Below are 27,251 nucleotides of genomic sequence, written 5' to 3'. Positions count from 1 at the left end.
CAGGCCCAGCAGCAGGAGGTCCTGGTGAGCTGTGGGGCATCTCCTGCTCGCCGCCCTCAGAGGCTGGGCAGGTTGCTCATCATGCTGGAGTTACTGGAGAGCGGAGCGCGGGGCCGGGCGCTGCGGAAGCTCTCCCGGTACCGCAGGGAGCTCTCGGTGGATGAACCCGAGTTGATGTCCGTGACGACCAAGCAGCTCCCGGGCTCGCAAAGGCCGAGGCGGACGCAGCAGCAGCACAGGAGGCTCCCCACGGCGCGGCGAACCTCCACGCTGCGCAGGGAGTAAATGACGGGGTTCACCCCCGAGTTCAGCATGGCCAGAGCCAAGGTCCAGTCCAGGCTGTGGAGGTGGGCGCAGCTCCGGGGCTCGCAGAAGACGTCCAAGAGCAGCAGGACAAAGAGGGGGCTCCAGCAGATGATGAAGGCCCCCAAGATCATCAGCACGGTCTTGAGCAAGCGCAGGGACCGCTTGCGGCTGTGCCTCGAGCTGGTTTGCCTCGAGCTGGCCTGGACCAGCTGGAAGATGGAGATGTAGAGGCCGAGGATCCCCAGGAGGATGATGCTGAACATGACCACGGAGAAAAGGATGTAGTTCTTGGAGTAGAGAGGCAGGAGGACGGAGCAGGCGCTCAAGTGGCACAGGCAGTTCCAGCCCAGCAGCGGGAGCAGCCCGATGACGAAGGCCAAGAGCCAGCAGCACACGATGAGGCCCCGTAAGCGCAGGGTCTTGCTGGCTTCGTTCTCAGCGATGGGCCTCACCATGGCACTGTAGCGCTCGATGGCGGTCACCAGCAAGCTGAAGGTGGAGGCGGCCAGCGCCATGAAGAGGGTTCCTTCCCGCAGGAACCAGAGCTGCGGGGAGAGCTGGAAGGTTTTCCTGCCCGAGAGGCAGAGGTTGCACAGGTAGGCAGCCCCGGCCAGCAGGTCGCTCAACGTGATGCTGGCGATGCAGGAGTAGACCCAGCGGCGCGCTCGCAGGCACCGCAGGATGGCCAAGAGCACCAGCAGGTTCTCCAGGATGATGATGCAGCTGATGACGGCGAACGCTGTGCGGGTGAGCCCAGTGCCCTCGTCCCCGGCCTGCCTGTTGCTCAGCTTGCCCGTGAAGTTGTAGTGCTGCAGGATGATGTTCACGTTCCTCAGGGCAGCCAGCTCCAGGCAGGAGCTTTGCCTGTCGAGCAGCTCAAGTCTGAGCTCGGGATACTGAGCAGAGCCAAGGGGAAGGGAGAGATTCGCCAGCCAGCTCCGCTCCGGACCATCCATCCTCTGAGCTTTGGGATGCAGGATGGAGCAAGGCTTGGGAGCAGAGCAGAGGCACCAGGGGGCTGTGGCTGGAGCAGGCTGAGCCCAGCAGCTCTGTACAGCGTGGAGATGCGAGCCAGAGTCCTGCCTGCCGGCAGCACTGGAAGGAAAGGGGAGAGGAGGGTGAGGTGTTTTGTAAGTCCAAGCATGAGCATGGGCTTCCTGTTGTTTAATGCAGTTTCCTGATGCGAGGCACAGCACTGACATCGTCCCTAACTTCATCGTTTGTGGCTGTTCTCAGCTTTGCTCTGCTTGGGAAGGTGGGACAGGAGTGAAATGATGTGTCAGGAGCTGCTTTGAGTCAGGGTGTGCTGGGTTGATGGGGAAACACCTGCCTGGCCTTGGGCTGCTCAACAAAGCCACTAAGAGCACCTAGAGACACCAAGAGCTCTGCCTTTGGTGCCATTCAATTCACCCCTGAGCCTGGCAGGGAGCAACTGCCCCTTCACCACCCATGGGATGTACCCAAGGCACATCCCTGTCCAGGCTCCCCATGGGCCCAGCTCGTCCATCAGGACACATCCATCCACACCCTGCCCTGTCCATGCAGCAAGTCCAGGCAGCCCAGGGCCATAGGGACCAGCGGTCAGAGCCCTGCAGCCTCCACCAGCACCTCTCCAAGCACCCACCAGGGATGGGTCAGGAGCTTCCCAGCACTCAGGACAGGGAAACACAAAGCTGCTGCCCCTTGCTGCAGCGCAGCCTGATGCGATTGAACAATGTCAATGCCCATCATTGACCCTGTGCCTGCAAAACTCAACCAGAGAGGAAGCCCTGCAGGATGCTGCTCCCAACACAGCGCTTCCATCCTCCTGATGCACTCACCAGTGGTACCCGGCCGAGGCTCCCGCTGCCCGCTGAGGTCCAGCAGCTCTCCAGATGCGTGTCTATGGCCCGGCAGGGAGGAGGCTCCTTGTGCAAAACAAGAGAGGGTTCTACCTACCCCAGTGGGAAAGGGGAAGTTACAACATCAGCACCAACCACATCCCTGTGCACCGACCCCACCCAGGGCAACTGCATAGAGAAAACACGCCCCGAGCACCTTGAGCTCAGGTTAAAGCTGTGGCTGCTCCCTGCTCTCACCCCCCCCCCCCCCCACACACACACAAAGCCATGGAGAGGTCCCCAAGTGGAGAGCAAAGAGAATGGCTTGAGTTGGAAGGGACCTTAAAGCTCCTCCAGCTCCAACCCCTGCCATGGGCAAGGACCCCTTCCACTGGAGCAGCTTGCTCCAAGCCCCTGTGTCCAACCTGGCCTTGAACACTGCCAGGGATGGGGCAGCCACAGCTTCTCTGGGCACCCTGGCACAGCGCTGGGGGCAGAAGGGTCAATGTGACCCTCGCCCCTCAGCCCTGCTTCAGGCTGAGCTGCTGGGGATGCTCAGCACAGCCCAAAGGATGCGGGGATGGAGCCATGCACCCTTGCCAGGGCCCAAGGAGCTGCTCGAGCTGTTGGCAGCGCGTGAGCAGCTCAGGAAGGAGAGATCAGACAAGAACCAGCTCCTTGTCAGGGACATCACAGGGGGGCAAAGCAGAGAACCCCAGCCTGGGTTGGCATGGAAGGGACCTCAAAGCTCAACCAGCTCCAACCCATGCCGTGGCGACACCTTCCTCTTAGAGCAGGATGCTCCGAGCCCCTGTGTCCAACCTGGCCTTGGCCACCACTGCTCCCATCAAAACCGAGGTGCCCTCAGCCACAGGAGGGGGTTCCTGTTGTGGAGCAGCAGCTCCCTGCCCATCTCTATCTGCACGGGCACAGGCTGGGCTTTATCTTGCTTTATCGTGCTTCTCCTCTGCTGCTCTTTCAGTTGAGATGCTCTTCCTTTGAGATGCAGGGGCAGGGGAAGGACACCCCCTCCTGCAACGCTTCCCAGCACTCGCCCTCAGATGAGGACTGTGATCTGCTTCAGACTGCCTGATAGTGCCGAGGGCTGGGCTTGGGGGGACCACAGGAGGCAGAGGGGGCACCCTGGGTGCTGAGACAGGGGCTGTAACAGCACAAAGCTGGACCCCTCCGGTGCAGGATCCTGCCAACAGGGAGGGAAAAGCACCTTGTGTCCAGAGGGAAGCGTTGGGATGCAGCCCGGGACAGCCTGAGAACCTGGAGCATCCCATCACTCCCATCAGTGGGGACCATGAGCAGATATGGGGGGCAGAAGCAGCAGCTACCAAGAGGAGATAACACATTGATGACTTGTTTGAGGTTTTCCTGCTGTGCTGCTGCTCGGGCCCGATTAGAGCTTGTCTGTTCATCCTGATTAAATAGAGATCCTGGGTGGCTCTGCCTGGGGGCTCATGGAGCAGGGCAGCCCCATCTCTTGTCCCACAGGGCTCCCACCCCATCCTGGTCCCGCTGTGCAGCCCCAACCTCAGCTGAAGCATCCCTGCACCGATGGTGGATGTTGTTGTGCCCCAGGAAGGGTGGAGTTGGGCTGGTTTGAAACCCGTCCTGACACTTGGTTTCATTTCACAGATCACAGAACCCCAGCCTGGGTTGGGTTGAAGGGGCCTTAAAGCTTCTCCAGCTCCAACCCCTGCCACAGGCAGGGACCCCTTCCACTGGAGCAGCTTGCTCCAAGCCCCTGTGTCCAAGCTGGCCTTGAACACTGCCAGGGATGGGGCAGCCACAGCTTCTCTGGGCACCCTGTGCCAGCGCCTCAGCACCCTCCCAGGGAAGAGCTTCTGCCTAAGAGCTCATCTCAGTCTCCCCTCGGGCAGGTTCAAGCCATTCCCCTTGGCCTGTCCCTACATCCCTTGTCCCAAGCCCCTCTCCAGGTTTCCTGCAGCCCCTTCAGGCACTGGAGCTGCTCTCAGGTCTCCCCTTCAGGAGCCTTCTCTTCTCCAGGCTGCCCCAGCCCAGCTCTCTCAGCCTGGCTCCAGAGCAGAGCTGCTCCAGCCCTCGCAGCATCTCCATGGCCTCCTCTGGCCTCACTCCACCAGCTCCACGTCTCTCTTGTGCTGCTGCCCCAGCACTGGATGAGTTCACACGGGGACGTGAGGGAGGAACCGGCCCTCGCCCAGGAAATGGGCTCCGGGTAAACAGGGAGGGGGGGGCCGTGGTGGGGACCCCGGGTGTGGTGCCAGAGGAAACAAACCTGAGCCCAGCACCTCCCTGTGCTTGGTGCTGCAGGGGCACCGCGCGTGGTGGCGGTGGCAGCGATGCCGGTGCTGCTGCAGTGATACCGGTGCTGCTGCAGTGATGCTGGTGCTGCCACAGCCATACCGGTGCTGCCACAGCCATACCGGTGCTGCCGCAGTGATGCCGGTGCTGCCGCAGCGATACCGGTGCTGCTGCAGTGATGCCGGTGCTGCCGCAGTGATGCCGGTGCTGCCGCAGCGATACCGGTGCTGCCGCAGCGATGCCGGTGCTGCCACAGCGATACCGATGCTGCCGCAGCGATACCGGTGCTGCCGCAGCGATACCGGTGCTGCCGCAGCGATACCGGTGCTGCCGCAGCGATGCCGGTGCTGCCGCAGCGATGCCGGTGCTGCCGCAGCGATGCCGGTGCTGCCGCAGCGATACCGGTGCTGCCGCAGCGATGCCGGTGCTGCCGCAGTGATGCCGGTGCTGCCGCAGTGATACCGGTGCTGCCGCAGTGATGCCGGTGCTGCTGCAGTGATACCGGTGCTGCCGCAGCGATGCCGGTGCTGCCGCAGTGATGCCGGTGCTGCTGCAGTGATACCGGTGCTGCCGCAGTGATGCTGGTGCTGCTGCAGTGATACCGGTGCTGCTGCAACGATGCCGGTGCTGCCGTAACGATGCCGGTGCTGCCGTACCGTGTGGAGAGCATCGGTTCGTGTCCCGCGCACCACTTCCTCCACCTCCTCCCTCTCTGGTGGTTGTACATAACAATACCGAGTGGTTTAGGGCCACGGAACCGCTGTCTGGTTTCTGTTGTCTGCTGCAGAACCTGGCCCCGAAGTCAGGCAGCTCCTCAGACACTGCGCCCATCACAAGAGCATCGCGATGGAACCCAAAGATCAGCCACCAGCCCAGGCTGGTGAGAGCCAGGGCTAGAAGGAACGGGGATGTCCTGAGCCCCAGGGCCATGACACGAGGATTCGGTCACTGCTATGGAACAGGGGCAGCCCAATGGTGCCTTTGCTCAGGAGCACCAGGAGGGACAAGTGCAGCAGGATTGGTGCTCAGCTGCGTATTTAAACACATCCCACATTGCCCGGGGCAAGGGGAAGCGCCAATGGCAGCGATTCTGGGGCAGAGCATCCAGAGTGGGGCAGGCAAAGGCTCCCAAAGGGATGGCCCCAGGTGAGGATGCGGCAGGGGCATGAATAGGCCTAAGGGTTTCCCCCTTCTTCCCTCCACTGCCATGGGCAGGGATGGCAGAGTCATCCCAGGGGCTCCCAGCATCCACAAACCAGGAATGCCGCGAGCTCCCAAAGGCACAGCGGAAGCCAGGCTGGCGGCCAGAGCTCGAGGACCCCATTGGAACCTGGTGGATGCGATCCACCTGCAGGGAAGAAGAAATCCGTGACCTGAGCAGCATCCCTGAGGCTTCAGGATGCCCCTGGTCCTCCTGCGCTGCTCTATCAGTGCCCGGGGAGCACAGGGCTGCTGCTCTGTGATTAGCACTATCAGCCCATCGCACGTGGCTTCCTGGCTGCCGGGTCCAGCTGCTCCCAGGGTATAAAACCAGCTCCTGCTCACTGGGATGCTCCAACTCCCCCCCCGCCGTGCCTCAGAAGGAGCATCCATACGGCTGCAGGACAGGATGTGCTGGCCCCAGGCACTGCTGCTGCTGCTGCTGCTGCTCTCAGGGGCTGATAGCAGTAAGAGGGGAGCTGGGAGGTGCTGCTGTGGGTCTGCCCCACGGCACGGGCTCAGCCGGCAGCGGGGGTGTCTTGCAGGTCACATCGTGGGGGGCCACGAGGCTCAGCCCCACTCCCACCCGTACATGGCATTCCTGAAGGTAGGAGAATTGGCCTGCGGAGGCTTCCTGGTGGCGCCGGGCTGGGTGATGACAGCGGCGCACTGCATGGGGTGAGTACCTCATGGAGCCCCCCGCATCCCCTTGGAGCAGGTTCCTCTGCCTCGGAGCACGAGGGGAGGGTGAGGAGGGGGAGCCCCAACGCGGGTTCTCCCCCTTCTCCATGGGCAGGAACATCACAGTGATCCTGGGGGCTCACAACATCCACAAACCAGAACGGAGCCAGCAGGTCCGTGGGGTCGACAGGTACCACCAGCACCCCGGCTACGACCCCAACACCTACCTCAACGACATCATGCTGCTCAAGGCAAGGCTCTCGGTGCAACCCATCGGCTGCCTCTGCCCACGCCGGAGGCAGGAATGGGAGGGACCCAGGGGCTCGGAAGCGCGTTCCCTCCTCATAGGAGCATCCCTACTCGCTGTGTGCGCTCAACAGCCTTCCCCAAACCCCTTCCTTCCCCCAGCTGACGGCAAAGGCCACTCTCAACGACTACGTCAAGACCATCCCCTTGCCCAAAGGCAGCAGCGACCTCCCCACGGGTACCAAGTGCGGTGTAGCCGGATGGGGCCTCATCGACGAGGAGCAGGCGACCAACAGGCTCTTTGAAACCAGGGTCTCCATCTACAGCCGCAGGAGCTGCGTCCGCTTCTTCCCGCACCTCAACACCGGCATGGTCTGCGCCGGCAGCTTCCATGAGCTCCGGGATTCCAGCCAGGTACAGGAATGGGGCAGGAGGGGGCTGTTGAAGGAAGAGAGATGCTGGTTCCCAATAGAGGTGATCGGATGCGTAGATCCAACGTGGGTCAACGATTCCCTGCTCCAGAGCCACAACCTTGCTGGTATTCCCCAAGGGAGGGACCAATTCCTGCAGGGAAGAGGCCTCTCAAGGCTGTTTCTCATCTCGTCCCCAGGGAGATTCAGGTGGGCCCCTGGTGTGCAATGGGGTGGCACAAGGCATCGTGTCCTTCGGGTACGACGCTCCCCCCGGGGTCTACACCCGCATCTCCAACTACCTGCCCTGGATCAGGAAAATCATGAAGTAGCCGCAGCTCCGGTTCATCCCTGCCCCTGCTCAAGGCTTGAGCCCCCTCCTCAGCATCCCAAGGGACCAGACGAGCGCACACCAGGGTCCCTCCCTCCATCCCGAGGCTGCCGCTCCTCCCATTCCCTGCCCATCCCGGCAGAACCAGCATCATCCCGGATGGCACCTGAAAGAGGCTGTGCTAGAACAGAGCCCGTTTCCATCACAGGTCACCCTGTCCCTGCTTGAGCCTCGCTGCACTTAACCCCCAGTAAAGGCAGAGCTGCATCTCCCACCGTGTCCCTTCTCTTGTCTTCTGCCTTGCCCTTGGGAGCAGGGCGGGTTGGGGATGGTGAGCATGGGGCAGAGCTCTCTGCACCTCCATCACTGCAATGGGATGCTCAGGCCAGGTTGGATGGGGCTTGGAGCAAGCTGCTCTAGGGGAAGGGGTCCCTGCCCGTGGCAGGGGTTGGAGCTGGAGGAGTTTAAGGTCCCTTCACCCCAGCCCAGGCTGGGATTCCATGATGTCCTGGGTAGAGGCACTGATACGGTCTCTGAAAGGGCTGATAACAGACCTGGGTTCACAAAAGTCCCTGTCCCGATGCCACTTCCTCCTTGCCTCCCACGACAACAGTGGGAAAGCCCAACTCTTTCCCTGCAGGAGACAAAGCCAGGTCTGTGCTCAGCCCCAGCAGTGCCCTGCGAGCAGGGCTGACAACGGCCCCATCCCACAAAGGATGCTCCACATCATCCTCAGGCGGGCCCTGCGCTGGAGGCTGTGACCTGCGCCAGCCTCTCCTTCCAGGGCCTAAACCCCAAGCCCTGCTCTCGCTGTTCCAACCGGCTCCTGGTGGCACCTCTTCTATAGGAGCAGGACACGATGAGGGGCAGAGGGGTGTGGGGTGATGGTGTCCAAGAGGAGCCCAGACTGCTTTGTGCTGGGGAAACCCAACCGGCGGGGGGGGGGGATTTTCAGTGCACAGAAGCTCAGGCAATGGGATGCTCGGCCTCTTCTCAGCTCCATCCGGATGCTCCAGGAGCTCCCTGCTCTTACTGGGACGAAGGGAAGCTCCATGAGCAGCCTGGGAAGAGCCCGGGCTCTTGGGCTCACGCTGGTGGCTGCTATCAGTGAGATCAGTGAGCAAAGAGGGCTTAATCTGCGCTCTCACGTCAGGGTTTTCCTCGAAGCCGGGGCTGCTGCAGCCTTTGCACGAGAACAGCTCAACCCGGGGCTTGCCTGGGCGGGGGCAGTGGGGAAAAGGAGCTTATGGGCCCCAGCGGCCCCATTCCCCATCCGGATCCGTCCCCTTGCGTCAGAGCCCAAGGCAGGAACCGCTGCGGATGCGCCCATGGGGCATGGGCGGCAATGGGGAGGCAATGGGATGCTTGGGGCTGAGGGAGGGAGAGCAGGGATCTGCCACCCCGAGGGACACAACGGGCTCCAGGGAAGGGGCAGGATCCCAAATGCGTGGCCCTGTCTCCATCAAGTGGGAGCCCGGGGACGTGTCTGTCCCCCTCCCCATCTCCCACAGTGGTTCCAAGAGGCAGTGGTTGGTTAATGGTGACCGATGACATCCGGGAAGGACCCCTTGGAATGGGGTTTTGCTGCACAAAGCAGAGCCCAAAGCTGGGACCTCGTGGTGGAACAGCCCTGCTGGGGCTGCCATAACCCATCCCATGCCCACACCTGCAGGTCTACCTCTATCTGCCCTCACACAGCGGGGTCTTAGAGATGCCCTCACCCCGACTTAGCTCCATGGGGCAGGAACCTCACCCAGTGAGGAGGAGCAAGGGGGGTCCCTCCCTGCCCCTGCAGCATCTCTGGGGCTGGTTCATCAAGAGACAGATCTTGTTCTTGCAGAGCTCCTGATAACATCAACTGCTTGCAAGCGCACGACAACCACCGCCATGGGCTGGAGGGGAGGAGGAGGTGAAGCCATGGGGCTGGCTACGGTCCCTCCAGCTCCCAGCTCAAAGGCAAGGAGTTAAAACCTGGCCTTAGAAGGGCATGGGCCAGGTGCAGGGTGGAGGTGGGTTGATGCCCGAGGGCGAATTCCCCTCTGGGATGGCTGAGACGTGCAGTTTGCAGCGGCATGAATCAGATCAGTCGGATTTCTGTGGTTTCCTGGAGGCCCAGCTCGGGCTATAAAAGCCCCAAGTGGGTGCCGAGGCGACCCCGGCAGCACCTCAACCTCCACGGCACCCACCATGAAGGACCTGCAGCACCTCCTGCTCCCCATCCTGCTGCTGACGGGCCCAGCGCCTCGAGCCAGTGAGTCCAGGGCTGGGGAAGGAGGAGTCCCAGGAGCGCATCCCGCATCCTCCCATCTCAGCCTCGGCTCCATCCGTTGCAGGTTCTGCCTGGAACCGGAGTGACAGAGGCCACAGGACCAGGAGCCAGCCCATGCCCTACATGGCCTATGTGCAAGGAAAGAACCAGCAGTCCTGTGGGGGCTTCCTGGTGGCCCCAAGCTGGGTGATGACGGCGGCTCAGTGCTTGGAGTAAGTTCTGCCTGGGGTGGGACCTCCATGGGGTGGGTGATGGCTCCTGCGTGGGGCCAACGCCTGGGGTCACTTCAAGGCTGTGGCCGAGCTCTTCCCATCCCTATGGCTGCTCAAGGGGAAGGGCAAGGCCATGTCCTGCGCTCCCACCAGTCCTTAAAGCAGTGCCCAAGGCCAGGTTGGATGGGGCTTGGAGCAAGCTGCTCCAGTGGAAGGGGTCCCTGCCTGTGGCAGGGGTTGGAGCTGGACGAGCTTTAAGCTCCCTCCCAACCCAACCCATTCCATGATTCCATGACACACCTCGGGCTCGGGCTCCCCAGCTACAAGCCTCTGACTGTCATCCTGGGAGCCCACACGGTCCAGAGGAGAGAGGCAAGCGGGCAGAGGTTCGAGGTGCAGCAGTACCATCGGCACCCAGGCTTCACCAGCCCCAGGAAGGGAAACGACATCCTCTTGCTGAAGGTAACTACGTGCCGGAGCTCCTCACGGTCCCATCTGCCGCAACACGGAGCCTCATCACTCCTGACCCGAGCTCTTACTTCTGCCTTTGCCCCCTTGTCGCAGCTGAAGGGCAACGCCACCACCAACCACCACGTCCGGACCATCTCCTTCGACACCGACAGGGAGCTCGGGGGCACCAAGTGCAGTGTCAAGGGCTGGAGCCACACGACGCCCACGGTCACCCTGCGCCAAGTCTGCGTCACCATCCTCAAGCCAAGGCAATGCTTGAACTGGAACCCTGGCCTGGCCCAGAACCTCATCTGTGCCCTCAATGAATCCTCCGAGTGGCCCAAGAAGGTCAGTCCCTAGGCTAAAGCACTTTGGGTACCACCTGCAAGCGCTGCTTCTTGTCCCGTTCCTCCATCCCCATCCGTGCTCCCTCTCCAGCATCCCTCTCCCGCTGTCCTGGCACAAGGGTCTTGCTCTCCAAGGCTCAGCCCCTCGTGGTCCTGCTGACCGCAGGCACCACGTTGTGCTCAGCCCACGGCGAAGCAGAGGGGAGCCTGGTTTTCCCACAGCAAAGAGGGGTTTGCTCTACATGTCCTCGTTGATCCGAGTGCCTCTGAGCACAGAATCCACCAGCTTGGAAAAGACCTTTCCCATCATCAACTCCCAACCATCCTGCGGTGCTCTGCAGGCGCAGAAGGGCAAAAGGGATGCTTTAACTGGTCCCTTCTAGAGGGGTCCAAGCTGCTCCTGGGGAAGCTCTGCAGCCTCCCTGTTGGCAGATGCCAAGGCCCCATTTCCTAGGGGAAATCCCACATAAAGCAGTGATTTCCCCTCCTCCTCTTCCCAGGGTGATGCTGGGGACCCGCTGGTCTGCAACAACAAAGCCTACGGCATCTTCTCCTACCGGCACCAGAACTGGCCCGGGTTCTACACACACATCTCTCCTTTCCTGACCTGGATCAACAGCGTCATGAAGTCAGCGTGACCCTGCTCCTGCTCCTCCTTCCCTCCTCCCTAGGAAGCACCTTCCACTGTTCCCTATGGACACGGCTGGGATTCCTCCCTGGCAAAGCCAAACCTTGGCTCCCACTGCCTCCCGCTCCCATTTCCCCTTCTTTAAGCTCTGGGTGAGGTGAAGCAGCCCTGGGGGCTCTTGGGGAAGGAGAGGGGAGGGGGGGATCCAAAGAGCAGCCTCCTCCCTACCCGTTGCCTTTAGGACACCATTGCCTGGGGCTGCTTTGCCCAAGCCCTGGCCCCAATCTCAGCTCCTGTTTCACTTCTGCAGCTCCGGTGGCCAACCTCTGCACCCCGCTGCCTCCTTCCTCCCCTCCTCTTGTAGCTGCAGAACACGTGAACCAATAAATGGTGTCTGCCTTGGAGAGCCTCTCTCCTTGCTGTGGTTTAGAATCCTCGTGGATGCTTCCTCCGGCCGGGAGCAAGTCACTGCTCCAACAGCTCCAAGAGGTTCTGCCCTGCTCCTGGAATAGGTGTAAAACCTGGCTCTGGGGCAAGGAAAGCCTCGTGGCCTCCTCCCCCTCAGGCTCCCACCATTCCTTAAAGCAGTGTCCAGGTTGGGCTTGGAGCAAGCTGCTCCAGTGGAAGGGGGTCCTTCCCCTTGGCAGGGGTTGGAGCTGGAGGAGCTTTAAGGTGCTGGGATCAAGGGGCAGCAGCGCAGGACAGAATCCCCCCACAAAGCTTCCAGGGATCATTGGGTATTGGAGCACCAGAGAGAGGGAGGGAGGAGCTCAGTGGGGACCCATAAAGTGGGAGCAGGACCCATAAGGTGGGAGCAGGACCCATAAGGTGGGAGCAGGGCCACGAAGCTGATCCAAGGCCTGGAAAGCCAAGAGGAAAGGCTGAGAGAGTTGAGGGCTCAGGGGAGACCTTGGTACCACGTTCCGGTATTCCAACGGACACGAAGAAGATGGAAGATTCCGAGTGGACCCAAAAGGAACACAGCTCACTATGGGAACAACCACCACTAGAATCATCTCCTAAGGGAAGTGGTGCATTCCCCAATGTTGGACATTCACATTCAGCTGGACACGGTGCTGGGTCAGGCAGGTCAGGCTGAGCCTGGAGAGGTTGGACCTTGAGGTCCCTTCCACCCATGTACCATGATTCTGGGGGCAAAACCCCAGACCAAAGGGATTAAGGGAGCAGGTACTTGCCAATCCCAGTCGTTCCCATAGGTAGGAAAAGCTGTGAGCAAAGTGACTGGGGGCCTGCTGGGGATGCTCAGGTTGGTGCCGTGGGTTTCCATGCCCACAATGCCCTCTATGGGTTACCAACAGGACGTGTTCTTCAAGGCCCTACCTAAGGCACTGCTGAAACGACCCAAAACAAGCCCTTTAGAGGCAAAGCCCCATCTGCAGGTTGGAAGTGAACCGGTAACTACGCTGGGAATGGCAGCTCATTCCCCAAGGCTCTTCCCACCATGCAGGCTGCTCTGAAGCAAGTGCTGGGAAGCTGATGTCAGGCTTCCCAAGGATGCTCCCATCCGACACCCTCTTCTGCTTCCCCAAGAGCCTCACTGAAGGCCTCCATGACCCAGCAGAGCAGGAGGGACCTGCTTTTTGGATGCTTCCTACCAACACCCTTTATTTCCATGGCCAGGAGCTATAGATCCAGAGCCCAGATGAAGGGAGGAGCAGCAGTGGTGGCTGGGAGCAGGGAATGGCACCCACTGGGGCGGTGCAGAAGAGCCGCCAGCCACATCCTCACCCACCTTGGGCTTATCCAGATGCTTCCCCAACCCAAATCCCAGCCTGGTTTGTATTGGGAAGGACCTTAAAGCTCCTCCAGTTCCAACCCCCTGCCATGGACAAGGACACCTTCCACTAGAGCAGCTTGCTCTAGTGTGATGCAGGATGATCCAAAGCTCCAGCTGCTGCTTTTCCCAAGAGCCCCCCAACCACAGCTGGGATAAAGCATTCCCAGCAGGACACCGAGCTCCCAGGGCCTTCCCCCTGTGCAAGGAGAAGGCTTGGAGCAAGGGGACGGGTACCTGCCAAGTGCAAGGGCTGGAGGGGGTCTTCTATGGCTGGAGATGAAGCTCAGGTCCCTCTGGCTGCAGCTTCACTCGCGTGTGACACCGAACCTCCGTGGCTGCAGCCTCCTGCAAACACAAGGACATTCAGGCCTCTCCCGAGTGATTTCAGCTGGAATTCCTGGGGAATGACCCTAGGGAAGGAGGATGAAACTCCAGGAACTCCATCCCGGGAAATCCCGTTGGCAAATCACCACCGCATCCATCGCAACCCTGCGTCCCCCAGGCTCCTGAAGGGATGGATTGAGCGGTGGTCCATGCGTCAGTCTGTGTTGCTAACAGGCAAGACTGGAAGCAGGGTTGCTTCCCCACGTTCCTCCTAGTGGCAATGGATACCCTGGGACAACGCTATAGGAAGAGGCAACTGGACAATTCTGCTCCCAAATCCTGGAAAACTAAGTCCCCACAGCTTCAAATCTGAGTCAGCCCCTGCCCACACATCAGTGCTGTATGGAGTTACTGCATGTGTTACCTTCTAGTGACCAAACCACTTGGTTTTATGCCTGAATCCTGGTTTCCCAAGCAGGGCTTTTAGCCTCAACAGCCTGCAGGTCCCACAAGGTCCTGTTGGAGCCAAGCAGAAAAAGAAAGGAATGAAGAAACACAATCCAGGACCACCAGGGCTTTTAGGAACAAAATTTATTCCAATTTCAAACAGAGAATTTTATTTCAGGAGAAAGATATGAAAATCCATGGTGGCTTTTTGTTTGTTTTTCCATCCGAGATTTCTGTCCTAAGGGGGTTGTTGCCCAGCAGTCGGAATGGGATCATTGCAAGAAACAAACCCACTCCTGGACTGGAATGAGACACTTTGGAGCCTGAACAGATCCGGACAGTGGGTATCTTATTCAGCAACTCCTTTCCCCTCCCCTCTGCCCTCCCTCCCACCCCAACACGCACAACAATACATGCACTGCAAAGGACAAGGTTTAAAAACAGCGTCGGAGAGAGGCTCCTTTTCAAGAGGCTAATGGTGAAATGGTCTGCAATGAGAAGGTACAAGTCTAACCGAAGAAGTTCCACCACATTGGCACTTGGCAAGAGTCTCTGGCACTACTAAAGAAGGGGCATTGGCACGAACCATACTCTTCAATAACTGGGTGCTGCAGAACACACTGGATCTCGGCTGGACTCTCACGACCTGGGCTCTGTACAGAACGACACAACGGGCAGCACACTCGGCAAGTACTCTAGATATATTTTTATATATATATAGAAGTGGGGGGGGTTTAACCTTTTTTTTTTTTTTTTTTAACTTTTTTTTACTTTTTTCCTGTTTTTTTTTTCCTTTTTTTTTCTAAAAAAAAAAAACCAAGAAAACACATGAAGAAAACCCAGAGTGGAAGGCAAGGCCGACAACTGCGGGGAAGCAACAACAAGAAACCAAGGAATCCACCTCTGGGAGAGGGGAGAGGGGCAAGGAGCTATGTGACACGCTGAAGCGGGAAGGGGCTGTTGCTCCAATCCATCTGGAATGGCAGAAGGAAAAGCGGGATGCTCCTCGCCTCACGTTTCAAGCTGGCTCAAAGTTGGTTCCTTCAGCAGAGCAAAGAGCAGAGGTTGGCCCAGAGACCGTTATCCGCGGGCTCAAGATGCGAGCTTATCCCCCGAGAACCCAATTCCACCTCTTTCCTGAAGGTTTCAACCTGTGGAGCGTTCCAACTGGCCTCACTTATGGAAAAAGGGGGACAAGAGGCAAATTTGGTTTCGGGTTTGGCACTTTTGCTGGGCCAGGCCTTTGCCAAAGCGCCAGCCAAGAGAGATGCGCACCAGCGCTGCAGCAAGGCAGAGGCACAACGAGCTCCCTCGTGCTCAGAGGGGCACGGGCCAAAACCGGGATGTCCTCGCATGGAACAGGGCCCGTGGACAACTCCGGATCACACATACGAGGCCGACCCGGTCCCTGCCTCCTCCCAAAGGAGGGTGCAGAGCCATCGCGGAACGCTCTCCCCTTCCCTCTGCAGTAACCACCACGCCAAGTCGCTCACAGGGCCAACAGCTACACCAAGGAGTTGCTCAGCAAGGTACTCACCCCCCTCTAACTCCTCGTGCTCACAGCCTCAACAGCTCCCACACAACAGAGTCCCTCTGCGAGAGACAGAAGCCAAACTCCCTCCTCCTGGGCCAGGGCAGCAGCGCTTCAAGAAGGGGAGGATACAAACCCAAGGAGTTTCTGATTCAAGTGGCAGTGCCACCATCATTCACCTTGGAAAAGAACGTCTGGGAAGTTACTCCCAAGAGCCTGTGTCTCTCAGCGCCAGCTTTGGGCTGGCAATAGCTGTAGTGTGAACCATTTCCAAGAGGATCACAGAAGAGGCTGCTGCTGCCATCTGCTTGGGCTGAGCAGCACTTCGAATACACCCGGGTGATTATAAATTCCTCTTTATAGGACAGTGTCTACAAAATGGATCATTTTGGCATAAAGACAAAAAAGAAAACCAAGCAGTAAAATTGATGCAAAGCTGTCTGACACATGGGAATCCCTCTCCTTCCTCCCAAGTGTTCCATGCAGGCCAGAGCGTGGCTACTCTAAAGAGATGCTGCGCTTCCCCCAGCATCACTGCTCAGCCACGCTGGCTCTTCAGCTGTTGGTCCCGTGGCTACTGCTCCACCTCGAGCTCTCTCATGGCTCTGAGCAGAGCTTCCTTTCTCCTGTAGTGCTCTGAGACATCAGAGGCTTCCCTCACAAGAGGGACCTAGAAACAACAACGCTGTCCCTCCCTACTGTAGTGTTCTAGATCGAAGCATCTCAGACAGTTGAGATTGACTCTTAACACGGTGTGCAAAACACTGACGTAGTGCTCTGTCTACAAAAGAGACAAAATATCAACAGCCCCCTTCAACAGTGCAGCTCGTGTCTTCACCTTCAGGCCTTCACGGGGGCAACCTGCTTGAGCCAGAGAATTTGGACCCGATGCTACTGGTTGGAATTGAAAGAGAAGCATTAATGATGCTAAACAACACGTAGCCAGCGGTGGGTCAGGTTCCCCTGCTTCCTATCCCTGCTCCTTGCCACCACAGTTACTTTCCAGGCTGGCAGCAGCTCTGCAGCACGTCTGTTCACTTGCCTCAGCTCTGCGATGTGCAAAGGCTTCACATCCTTCCGCTTAGTGCAGTTCCATTTGGCATCTAGAATCCACAACTGCTGCTGCTCTACCTTCCACCCTGCACCAGCAAAGCCTGCTCTCTGCTCTCCTGCTACCAGCACAGCAGAGCTCCCTGCTCCCACCACGACACAGCACACGTCCCCCTGGAGCAAGGTTGGGTGCGAGTCTTCCGACGAGGATCCCTACACTCCTCTCTCAAGAGAAACCCAGCAGCATGTGCTTATGGGGAATGCATAAACAGGAGAGGGAGAACTGCTCCTCCCCTCCATCCTCAAGCTTTTCAGGTAAGAATCCTCCCTCCATCCCAAAGTTGGTCACGAACCAACTCTGGTCCTTCCTATGAACCTACGAGCTGGACAGGACCGAGGAGTTCTTCCACAGTCAATTGAACACACTGGCACAGAACAACAATCAAGGCTTGTTTGCTACTAGCAGCAAGAAAAGAACTCAAGGGTGGCACGAGACTAGAGAGATTTCCCATCCAGCCCAAGCGTGATGCTGGAACGCCACAGCTCCTGGGCGCGCCGTGGGGATGCGCTGCCCGCAGAAGCCGCTCCACGCCACACACCACCGCTCTCTACTCGACAAGACCTAAGTCTGCCCTCTGCAAACGGAGCCCTTGTGGTGTGTGGGGAGGGGGAGGACGTGGGGACGTGTGTGAGAAACCAAAAGGAAAAGCAAACCTAAAATTCAAACCAAAAGAAAGAAAACTGAGAAGAGAAAACGAAAGAACAGTTACAGTCAGGCACTTCCCCAGGCTCAGCAGCTATTGCTCCAAGAGCTTCCATCATTTGTAGTCCATGAACAAAATACAGCAACACGTAGCAAACTATGTATAGAACATCAATAATTTAAAAAAAAAAATAATAATCACAGTCTCCATACCTTTTATCATTGATAAAGAAACAAAATAAAACTAGAACATATCAAGAATGGCAAAGTGATGGCTTTTGGTGGTGGTGGTGGTGGTGGCAGTTTGCCTTTTTCTTGTGTGGGGTTTCTTTTTTGCACAATGGTTGGAGAGCAATTGCTCCTCCCCAACGTTTCATCACAGTGAACCATGGAGCGCGTCCTGGGGAAGGGAAAGGGTAGGGCAAGAAGCAAGCAGGGTTAACAACTGACACCAGAGGCACCCATAGCACGAGGCAAAGGGCCCAGTAGCATTCTGCACTCCCACAGTCCAGTGAATGCACAATCTCAGCTGGAAAGTTGGGGGTTGTTTTTATATATATATTTATATATATACCATGGGAATGAAAACGGGGCGGGGGGGGAAGGAAAGGGGCAGGGGGAGGCAAAAAGTGGCGAAGCAACGAAGGAAAGCTCAAGATGAGGCTGCTTTGAGTGAGCAGAACGTAAGAAGTAAGCAAGGTGCTGAAGAGATGAGGCATATCCCCGTTAACTTGTGAAAGAAAAGCGATCTTGTTAAAATAGGAAATCAGCTACTCTGTGGACAGAGACATGAGACTCCAGGGGTAACACTGAGCACGTGCCACTCCACAGGTCAGACAATTTGCAATCATTACATCATCAAAAAAAAAAAACAAAAAAAAAAAAACAACAAAAAAAAAAAAAAAAAAAAAAGGAATTAAAACTTTTGTGGTTTTCCTGTCGTCTGGAAACTTTCTTGTTTTGTCTTTTCTTCCCAACGAAGCCTCTCGAAGGGGCTGAGAGCAGAGCGGGGTCAAACCAGGTTGTATTCCTTCAGGTTGAGCTGTAGGATGGTGTCCTTGACAGCTGCGAAGACGAAACGGATGTTTTCCGTGTCTGTGGCACATGTGAAGTGGGAATAGATGATTTTGTCGCTGTCGGGATTTAAATCCACAAACATCTTGAGAATGAACTCCCGGGCTGCCTGCGCATCCCTCTGCGGGCCTGCAGCGAACAGAGACACCAGTTACCCACTCACCCAGCAACCCCACACGCTGGGGTGGGTTGGAAGGGACCTTAAAGCTCCTCCAGCTCCAACCCCTTGCCACGGGCAGGGACATCTTCCACTTGAGCAGCTTGCTCTGAGCCCCATCCACCCTGGCTTTGAGCATTACCAAGGATGGGGCAGCCACAGCTTCTCTGTTCCAACCCATTCCAGTGTCCCAGCACCCCCACAGGGAACAGCTTCTGCTAAGAGCTCATCTCAATGTATCCTGTAAGGATCTAAAGCCAGCTTTAAATGAACTCAGCTGAAGAGCCCGAAGCATGATTTGGGCTAAAGAGCTGTGTTGCCAACAGCAATTTCTCTGCTTCACATCGACCCTGGCTGACCACAGCTGCACATGGCACATGAGTCACAATTCACTTTGGAGACCTGCAGCACCCTCATTTGAACAAGCTGGGTATTGGACCAGGCAGTTTCTTCAAACAAGGACTCACATCACCTCCTGACTACAGGACTGAAGTGCCCAGTACACCAGTAAAGGGGGTTTATGAACTGGCTTTCTGCACAAGCACACAGGTAGGAAAGCCAGACTTCCATAACACCCTGAAGTGCATCCTGAGGGCAGGAGGAGTCATTCTTCACCTAGGAGAGGCTCATTCCATCAGATTCCAGTTACCTCCGTATGATCAAGATACTTTGGTGCCATCTTCTCCTTGCTGTAGCTATTCCTTCCCCAATCCAGATGTTTTGCCCATCTCTAGAGCTGAGGTATCTTTCAAAACCAAATACAACTGTGACCAAACCACCTCCAACCCCTTCTTCTAGATAAGAAGGTTCCTCCTTGAAAACCACTCACCATCAAACTCCGGGAAATAGTCGACAAGGTGGGAATATAGGATCTTGTCTTCCAACAGATCTTTCTTGTTGAGAAAGAGGATAACAGAAGAGTTTTGGAACCATGGGTAAGTGATAATGGTTCGAAAGAGGGCTTTGCTCTCTTCCATCCGGTTCTGAAAGAGAGAAGAGAAAGCCTTGTTTCCACAAAGGAGCACACCGAGATGCTTTTCTGCTGCCTGCACTCCTATCTGTAGCAATCCAGAATCTTGGATACTGGATGCAGAATCCTTTGGCCCCAGGTAGGTTCTGGCTCAAGCTGCACCAGTAAATACAAAGGAAATGCAAGATCTAATGGATTCCAGCTTCATTTAATTGGCAAACCATTGAGATCAAAAGCCTTAGCAGTCATTTTATGCTGTGAGAGTCATGTGAGAGGACTCTGTGGACATGTTTTGTCTGTAGAAAAGGAATAACTGCTGTTACCTAATGGCATTTTTTAGTCTCTTAGCAAGTGTAAAGATTCAGTGTCACACCTTCAAAGAGAGCAGGCACTATCTAAAAAGGCAGCAGTCACAGCACGGAGTCATTCAGTGTGGAAAGGAGGAATGGAGGGGGTTTAGGAGCATTCCCAGGCACACAGAACTCAGCAATTTCACAGTATTTCAGGATTACTCGACAAGTTCCCGATGATCCAAATGCTCCACACATTCTCCATCCTCAGGGACATCATGACCCATCAAGGCTCATGTTCCCTCTGCAACAGGATGAACTGAAGGCCAAAACCAGCAATAGATGCTAACCCCACTTTGGTACCAGCCTGCAGAAGCTAAAGACATTCCTCCTTTCTTTGCACCTTCCTGCCGAGTTCCCATTCTTTGGCTTACCTCGTTATCAGATTCCACCAGAACTTGGTCATATTCACTAAGTGCTACTAAAAACATGATGGAAGTCACATTTTCAAAGCAATGGATCCACTTCCTTCGTTCTGATCTTTGCCCTCCAACATCCACCATTCTAAGGAGGAGAAACACACATAGTAGCACAGAAGTGGCTGCAGTTCTCTAGCTGAACACAAAGGACCAGCATATGATGAGAAGCATCGTGGCTCTTTGCCACTCAGTTTAACTTGGCATGGGGATGGAATATGTGCTTGCTAACAAAACCCTCAGGTTTACAAACCACCCTGCTCCAGAAATACATCCAACTGACAGGATGGCCACCAAATGCCACCTGGCGCTGCAGCAGCATAGGCAGTGAGCTTTGGTGTCATCCTGAGAGCGCAAGGAGGGCACAGAAAAGGATTTCTGCAGGAGAAGTGGTCTCTTTTTGAAGGAGAAATAACTGGTCAAGGTTGGTTGAGCTCAGCGTTCTTAAAGGCAAATACATTCCACTCCCAGCCCAAGCCTTCCCCCATCCCCTCGGTGGCTTAAGCTCCCATCAGTTCACTCCTCACATGCAACACAATCCCTCCCAAGATCCCTGCAAGATGGTTAGTTGGGCTTTAAGTGTTACTGATTCTGTTCCACAGCTTGGAGCTTTCCCTTCATCAGAATAACATGTTACACCATCCCCACAGCAGGAGCAGGCTTCAGCAGATGCTTGAGAGCATCACACCACATACAGCCACTCAAGCACCGGCCCACTCTAAAGCCATCCTGAGTTCAGCTGTAACATGAATACACCTTCAGTACCTGAAGATAATATTCTCTAGGTCAAAGGGGTACTCTATGATCCCAGTTGTAGGAACTCGAACCCGTAGCACATCTTGCTGAGTTGGTAGATATCCCGGGGTAGCGATACGATCCACGTCGCTGAGATAGCTACAGGAAGGGAAAGACAAATTGCCCGAGGTTACAGCACATAAAGACCCCTATTTCAACCCCTTTAGGCTTTCCCTGGCTCAACAAGAAAAGCAAAAGTCACCTGAATCACTTCAAATATGGGAATAAATCTTTGGGGAGCAGTAATTCACCAGCCATCTGCTTCGGGGAGAAACAGGAGCAAGGACAGCAAAGGAGTGTGGCAGGCAGAGAAAGGTGAAGTTCAGGGATGCTTATGGTTGAGAATTAAGTCTCATCTGAGGTTTTCTATTTAGTAACAAGCAAACCTATGTCATCTGCCAAACCAGCCACCAGTTAAGTTACACATCCATGGAGACCAAAGGACAAACCTGAAGAGAGAGCAACACTTCTGCTACCTAAGTGCCAGGGCCACGCTAGATGGTGTAGGGTAGAGATTCAAGCCTCAGGCAGATCCAGAAGCAGATGTGCCTGTATCACCCTCCACAACCCATCTTATCCTTTACCTTAGGAAAGGTAGGAAGTAGGAAATGGTGAGGAATTTCCAGATCGGTATCTACCCCCAAAACAAACACAGCTTCTCTAGTGCAGCTCTTTGCCTTGTGGAGCCAGATTCAAACAAGTTCCCAGGTTCCTGCTCCCACTGCTCTTTCAGCTTCACTTTTCCTAAGGATATTTCTGCCTTTCTCATGTGCCTACAGCTTTCATCCCAATCCACGTGGCCAGCAGAGGCTGTGCAGCTTGTCTAAAGCACCAGCAAGACTCACCCACGTCAGGGAAACCGAGAGAAGGTACTTTAAATAACACAGGGAAATCCACAGCAGTACTCCTGCTCTCTGGAACCAACTCTAGGCTTCCATTAAACAACTGGACAGGTATTATTTGTTAGAGCATCACTCCCATCTACCAGTCAGTAGGTACTTACTATTTAGCTGAGTCAGAAAGCTGATATTCTCTTCTCCTGTCATAACACTCTTGGATTCCAGGGTCATTCCACAATGTTTTAATTGCACTTACATATGGCTGCTCAAATGTCATGACCTTTTCTACATCCACTTCCCGGATCAGCACTGCATTGGCCTGGAGATTGAAGAGGAAAGACAGAAAGAGACAGAGAAGTTCAAAAGGGGGTGTTGTCAGCAATCAGAAGCAGGGGCTATTGGTCACAGAGAGGCCAAACTGCCCTAAGAAGCAGTCCTTGAGCACACATCTATGGGAAAGGCTGCCCAGAGGTTGAGACTGCCATGCAGAAGGACACAAGGGAACAGAAACTTTGGAGTCAAGCCCTAGAATCCCCAGTGCCTAAAGATAAGTGCACAAAGTGGGAGCAACTTACCTTGTTCTGTTCATATTTGTACAGAATCTTCAGGGTTTCCATGGCCCTGATCATAGACTGCATGGCAGTGAAGATGTTCTGGTACACCAGCTTGGTGAAGCCTTTTTTATCCTCTTCAGAGTAGCCTGAGCCATGAATGATACGCATCTGCTTAATGAACGTGCTCTTTCCACTCTCCCCAGTGCCTACAGAATGCAAGAGAGAGTTAAGAGCCATCAGGAGCAAGGTTTGCTGAGGCAGAAAGCATCTACCATCCATCCCATCCCACCCCAAAGCTCCTCTTTGCTCTACCCGAGCACACACGGCTTCCAAGCACTGTTTGAGCTGCTTCCCAGGATCCTCAAGGCCACTGGTCCAGCTCATCCCTACCACGAAGCTTAGAGCACAGGAAGACATCTTGTCCTTCCGAGCAGCCTTCACAAGCAGCTCTGGTTCTTCTTCCACCTCTCACGTTACAGCTCCTCCCACCCGTTCTGCGTCAAAAGGCCCCTGGTCCGTCACACCTGACCTATTCCCAGATACTCCAGTAAGATGCTACAATAATCCCAGCAGCACGCTCCACAACTGGTGACACTGCCAATGGAGAGGCTCAGGGGAAGCCCGTTTGCTCGGGTGTTTCGTTGGGGTTTGGCACAAAATGCTCTTGGTCTTCCCGAAAATGTGGCTTTTCTCTGGCCACAACTGAAATAAATCAGCTCTAAAGGAGATAGGAGTTCAAGAAACAATTGGGTTCTCCGGCTGATGGGAGCAGCTACGGAAGGGCATCTGCTCAGCATCCCAAACTGCTATGCAAACAGGATGTTTGGACTGAAATGGTAATCACCACTGGGGCAAGATACCTCTAGGAGTGCTTGTGCCCTCTGGGCATTACAGAGTTAACACGAGGGGAGAGCAGAGGAGGATGCTGCTCACAGCTCTCTGCACTGGGTCTTCAGCCCTTATAGACTGCAGGCTGCTCAGCAGGGCTACCTGCTCCTTCTACCATGGGGTTGCTGCTCCAGGGACATGAGGGCTTAGAGCACACAGGAGGGAAAGACACAGCACATTCAGCCTGGCCCTGTCACTGCTTCCTGCACACTCAGCGAGGCAGGTCCTCCCACTCCTACATTTATGGCCCCAGAGAAGTGCTGCTGAACACGTGAAGGCCAACAGAGGAGATAAAGAGATAGGGGAGGAACTTTCTAACACTGTAAGTATGAGAGAAAACCATCAGCAGGTAAAGTGTCGATGCTGATACACGGCCTGGTTAGAGTCATGATTCCAGGGAGACCTTAGGGCAGCTCCCAAGGGAAACCTGGAGAGGGGCTTTGGACAAGGGCCTATAGGGACAGGCCAAGGGGAATGGCTTGAACCTGCCCGAGGGGAGACTGAGATGAGCTCTTAGGCAGAAGCTCTTCCCTGGGAGGGTGCTGAAGCACTGGCACAGGGTGCCCAGAGAAGCTGTGGCTGCCCCATCCCTGGCAGTGTTCAAGGCCAGGTTGGACACAGGGGCTTGGAGCAAGCTGCTCTAGTGGTAGGCGTCCACAGCCAACAGCTTAAAAAACATCTACCACAGATGCTTCTCTCACGTACTTTTAGTCAGTCTTTTAAACCTTTGCTATCCATATACAGAATATATAAACAAAGAAACCTCTTTAATACAGGGGCCCAACTCCCTGAGAGCAAAAACTAAAACCTATCCCATAAGCAACAAGTCCTTTCACCATCAGGTATCCTCACAGCAGGGACTCGCTCTATGAAGCCTAGATGTCATTCATCACACTCCACAGTTACTACTCAGAGGTAGATTCTCAGTTACTCCTGTTTGTAGTGCGAGGCTAAAAGACAAACAAATAAATATGCTCCCATAAGAGCAGGGAGCACAGAACCAGAAGCAGCACGTTTAAACCAAACCAGCTCCCCCCATAGCCGAGATGTGACAGAAATCCCATCAGCAAGGAGAGGGATGAACATTAGAAACACCATTAACAGACAGCAAAGGCTCTCAAACACAAAGCTATCCCATAATATGGGAGAGGAGAAATGGAAACTGAAATCTTTTGTGGTTTCTCTCACTGTGGTGAGAAATGCTTCCTCGGTGCTTACCACAGCGACCAAAAGTGGGGGGGGGGGGAAGACAAGACGTTGTGCTTCAAAGCATTCTGACAGCACAAACCTAAGAGAAACCTCAGCACCAGCCACTCAACCCAGAGCACAGACCCGGCTTTCTCCTGTCACTCACCAGCACCCATCTTTGGGGTGGGGTTTTTGGTTAAAGGTGCCTTTTGCTCTCAGCCAGCCGAGGTTTTGCAGAGCACAGTAACCTCGTTGCATCTGCTAACGTTGAGGCAACGTGAATTCCCCATTTCATCTGGCAAAGGGGGGAAAGCAACAGTTCACCCTGCATTGGGAACAACCCCTGACTGGCACTCGGAGGTTCATTCCTCAGTCAACACGCTGAACCCCCCCTCCCCACCCAGTACAAAGAGGAACAACCACCTTATACCAGAGGGCAATGTCCAACACATTGAAAGCAGAGTTCTTACTACCTCGTGCATCATCGATTCCCACTGTCGGTCCTCATCCCAGTGCTCTGGTTTAGACTTCAACCACCAAACTGTCATTGAACAAAGTGACAAGGAAAATGAATGAAGTTTCTGGGAGACAGAAATTCCCTCTGGAATCTCGAGGGTTTGGGAAAGGCCTCTCACTAACACCATCCCTAACAGTGGTGGATGGAATTGCTCCATGTAATAGCAAGAAAGAAACCCCTGGAAGCACAGTTACGTCAAGGAGGGAGAACACTCACTACCTGCCACGAGTGAAGGTGGGAATTGTGCTGTCTCCAGTGCAAAGCACTCAGCAGACACATCCTAGAACCGGGAACGTTGCTCATTCAATATTAACCACCTCCTATAGAGCTTTTGTTCTGCAAATCTGATGCTGAATGGCCCAGAGCTGCAACTTGCAGAAAAGCAGAAAGGATTCTTGAGCAATTGGGATCATTCTTAAAGTGAAATCTTTAGATCCAGTGGGATCTTCTTAACCCAGATCTATCCTATAGTGCCAACCTATTTTGAAACGGCTGCTTCTATGGGACCGCTGTCAGGAAGCAGGAGACGCATGGAAGACATGTACCCGATGTCTTACAGCAGCTGCCCCAGCGGCTCTGCAGAGCACAAACATCAGGCCCTGGATTTTACCCTTCACCTGAAGCACAGCAACACGTTAACCACCCAGGATTCAGGGGGAGAAGGAAAGCCCTGGCCTTCCCTTCATTGCCACGCCACAACAATGGCAGCCCTCCAGAGGCAGCCCCAGCCTCACTTCACTCCCGTCAAGTTGGCTATTTGATCCCCCAGGGATCATTCCCAATCCATCCGCTGTACCTCAATGGGCAGCTCCCACCAGACCCCAATAAGCTCAATCCAGCAGATCCACTCCACGGTTCAGCTCGAGACGACGGGGTATTTCAGACACAAAGCAGGACACATGCACAAGCAATGCTACATCACAGCAGCCATGAAAACTGAAACACAAGTCCAAATTGGGGGGCTCCCTGGACATCAAGCTCATTGCTGAAGGAGGACCTAAACACCTCAAATCTTAGCTGGCCGCTCTTGGAACTGATCCCCCATCACTATAAACCTTACCTCAACATGGAATAGTTATTTACCCATCTGCACACCACTCCATTTCCACCTCACACCTACACCCTTATCGCTGCACAGGTGATTTCTACCTCCAAAAAGCACCAGAGCCATTTCCCCCTCAGACACAGCTCTGCTGGGCTTTGTTTCTCTTCAGATCCACTTCCCCCCAAGCTCCCAACCCCACCGGCCCTCCCTGGGTGGCGCAAGGGGAATTCTGTGCTTTAGGAGCTGGAAGATGATTCTTCCACACACATTTACCCAAGGCCTGGAAATTCTTCCCTAGGAAGAGAAGCTGTGGCTGCCCCATCCCTGGCAGTGCTCAAGGCCAGGTTGGATGCAGCTTGGAGCAACCTGTTCCAATGGAAGGTGTCCCTGCCTATAGCAAGGGGGCTGGAACGGAACGAGCTTTAAGGTCCCTTCCAACACAACCCACTCCATGGTTCTATGGATACCGAAAAGCATCAACTCCATCCCTGGATCCTGCCCGCTGATAAAAGGCCGGCTACGGGAAGCACTTCCTCGAGCCCATTTCCACACACACCCATCTCGGTGCCCGAGCCTCCAGAGCCCAAATCACTCCCGATCAATTGTATGAGTTCACCCTCACAGTTCCTCCCGATGTCAAACACCATTTGGACACCGAACGCGCCGCAAAACCCACACAAAGGGCAGCCAACAACGCATCCCCCCCCCACACACACAAACACACCGAGGGCGAGAACAACCCCGGTCCCCCCCTTCCAACAACCACCGCCCGGGCGCGGCCACCGGGACCTGTCAAGCCCCGCGGCCGGGGCAGGGCCCAGGCCCCTTTGGCGCGGACAGGCCGGGCCCGTCGCTTCTCACCCAGCAGCAGCAGCTTCAGCTCGCGGCGGGCGTCGCGCTTGTCCCTCCGCAACTGCTTCTCGATCTCGGCGTTGATGCGCTTCGACTCCTTCACCTCGTCGCTCAGGCAACAGGCCATCATGGACTCCAGAGTCATGGTGGCGCCGAGGCCGGGCCTCCCCCGCCCGCCCGCCCGCCCACCCCCCCCCACCACCACCACCACCACCCCCCCGGGGCACCGACCACCGGCCTCCGCACGGCCGGGAGCGCGGCCCGGCCCCGCGCCCCCTTCCCTGCCCACCCCACCCTCCCTCCCTGCGCGGCCCGGCCCCGGCCCCGGCCTCAGATCCGACTACGTGCGGCCGGGCCTAGCGCCGTCGTCGTCGCCGCCGCCACTACCACGACGACGACGACCACAACCGCCGCCGTCGCCGGCCCCCTCCGCGCTGCCCTCTCCCGGCTGCGGCCGCCGCTCCCTCCACGCACGGCCCCGCCGAGGCAGCGACGAGCCGGCGCAACCCAACCCGCTGCCGCCGAAAACAAGCGCTGACTGACAGCCGCTCAGCCAAT

General features: G+C 56.0%; 4 protein-coding genes across 4 annotated transcripts; 2 read left to right on the top strand and 2 right to left on the bottom strand.

The window, feature by feature from the left end:
* Positions 1–56: 56 nt before the first annotated feature.
* Positions 57–1,295, bottom strand: S1PR4 (sphingosine-1-phosphate receptor 4). The gene has a single exon (XM_057424534.1). The coding sequence runs from the start codon at positions 1,260–1,262 to the stop codon at positions 57–59; it is 1,206 nt and encodes a 401-aa protein (XP_057280517.1). The 5' UTR covers positions 1,263–1,295.
* A 4,707-nt stretch (positions 1,296–6,002) lies between these two features.
* LOC130607454 (mast cell protease 1A-like) lies at positions 6,003–7,294 on the top strand. The gene is made up of 5 exons (XM_057424540.1): positions 6,003–6,088; positions 6,167–6,299; positions 6,418–6,553; positions 6,711–6,962; positions 7,159–7,294. The coding sequence occupies exons 1-5, from the start codon at positions 6,031–6,033 to the stop codon at positions 7,288–7,290; spliced, it is 711 nt and encodes a 236-aa protein (XP_057280523.1). The 5' UTR covers positions 6,003–6,030; the 3' UTR covers positions 7,291–7,294.
* A 2,182-nt stretch (positions 7,295–9,476) lies between these two features.
* On the top strand, positions 9,477–11,214 carry LOC130607468 (cathepsin G-like). Its single transcript, XM_057424578.1, has 5 exons — positions 9,477–9,540; positions 9,623–9,770; positions 10,091–10,232; positions 10,335–10,568; positions 11,068–11,214. Exons 1-5 carry the CDS (start codon positions 9,477–9,479, stop codon positions 11,203–11,205), a joined length of 726 nt encoding a protein of 241 aa, XP_057280561.1. The 3' UTR covers positions 11,206–11,214.
* Positions 11,215–17,774: 6,560 nt separating this feature from the next.
* On the bottom strand, positions 17,775–26,876 carry GNA11 (G protein subunit alpha 11). The gene is made up of 7 exons (XM_057424535.1): positions 26,703–26,876; positions 22,225–22,409; positions 21,814–21,968; positions 20,781–20,909; positions 19,974–20,103; positions 19,109–19,262; positions 17,775–18,251 (listed from the first exon to the last, which is right to left on the bottom strand). Exons 1-7 carry the CDS (start codon positions 26,836–26,838, stop codon positions 18,061–18,063), a joined length of 1,080 nt encoding a protein of 359 aa, XP_057280518.1. The 5' UTR covers positions 26,839–26,876; the 3' UTR covers positions 17,775–18,060.
* Between the last annotated feature and the right edge of the window lie 375 nt (positions 26,877–27,251).

The sequence above is a fragment of the Pezoporus wallicus genome, unplaced genomic scaffold (assembly GCF_028554395.1).
Source record: "Pezoporus wallicus isolate ANWC-B61680 ecotype Strahan unplaced genomic scaffold, APGP_CSIRO_Pwel_v1 contig_8376, whole genome shotgun sequence".
NCBI classification, from domain to species: Eukaryota; Metazoa; Chordata; class Aves; order Psittaciformes; family Psittacidae; genus Pezoporus; species Pezoporus wallicus.
This window is presented reverse-complemented; position numbering and strand designations above follow the sequence as displayed.

Excerpts from the sequence above, each read along its gene's own strand:
- S1PR4 (XM_057424534.1), bottom strand. The coding sequence starts at position 1,262 with ATGGATGGTCCGGAGCGGAGCTGGCTGGCGAATCTCTCCCTTCCCCTT.
- LOC130607454 (XM_057424540.1), top strand. The coding sequence starts at position 6,031 with ATGTGCTGGCCCCAGGCACTGCTGCTGCTGCTGCTGCTGCTCTCAGGG. Across the intron at positions 6,089-6,166 it reads GCTCTCAGGGGCTGATAGCA|GTCACATCGTGGGGGGCCAC; the intron begins GTAAGAGGGGAG and ends GGTGTCTTGCAG. Across the intron at positions 6,300-6,417 it reads ACAGCGGCGCACTGCATGGG|GAACATCACAGTGATCCTGG; the intron begins GTGAGTACCTCA and ends CTCCATGGGCAG.
- LOC130607468 (XM_057424578.1), top strand. The coding sequence starts at position 9,477 with ATGAAGGACCTGCAGCACCTCCTGCTCCCCATCCTGCTGCTGACGGGC. Across the intron at positions 9,771-10,090 it reads ACGGCGGCTCAGTGCTTGGA|CTACAAGCCTCTGACTGTCA; the intron begins GTAAGTTCTGCC and ends CGGGCTCCCCAG. Across the intron at positions 10,569-11,067 it reads CCTCCGAGTGGCCCAAGAAG|GGTGATGCTGGGGACCCGCT; the intron begins GTCAGTCCCTAG and ends TCCTCTTCCCAG.
- GNA11 (XM_057424535.1), bottom strand. The coding sequence starts at position 26,838 with ATGACTCTGGAGTCCATGATGGCCTGTTGCCTGAGCGACGAGGTGAAG. Across the intron at positions 21,969-22,224 it reads ACAAATATGAACAGAACAAG|GCCAATGCAGTGCTGATCCG; the intron begins GTAAGTTGCTCC and ends TTCAATCTCCAG. Across the intron at positions 20,104-20,780 it reads CTAGAGAATATTATCTTCAG|AATGGTGGATGTTGGAGGGC; the intron begins GTACTGAAGGTG and ends TCTCCTCCTTAG.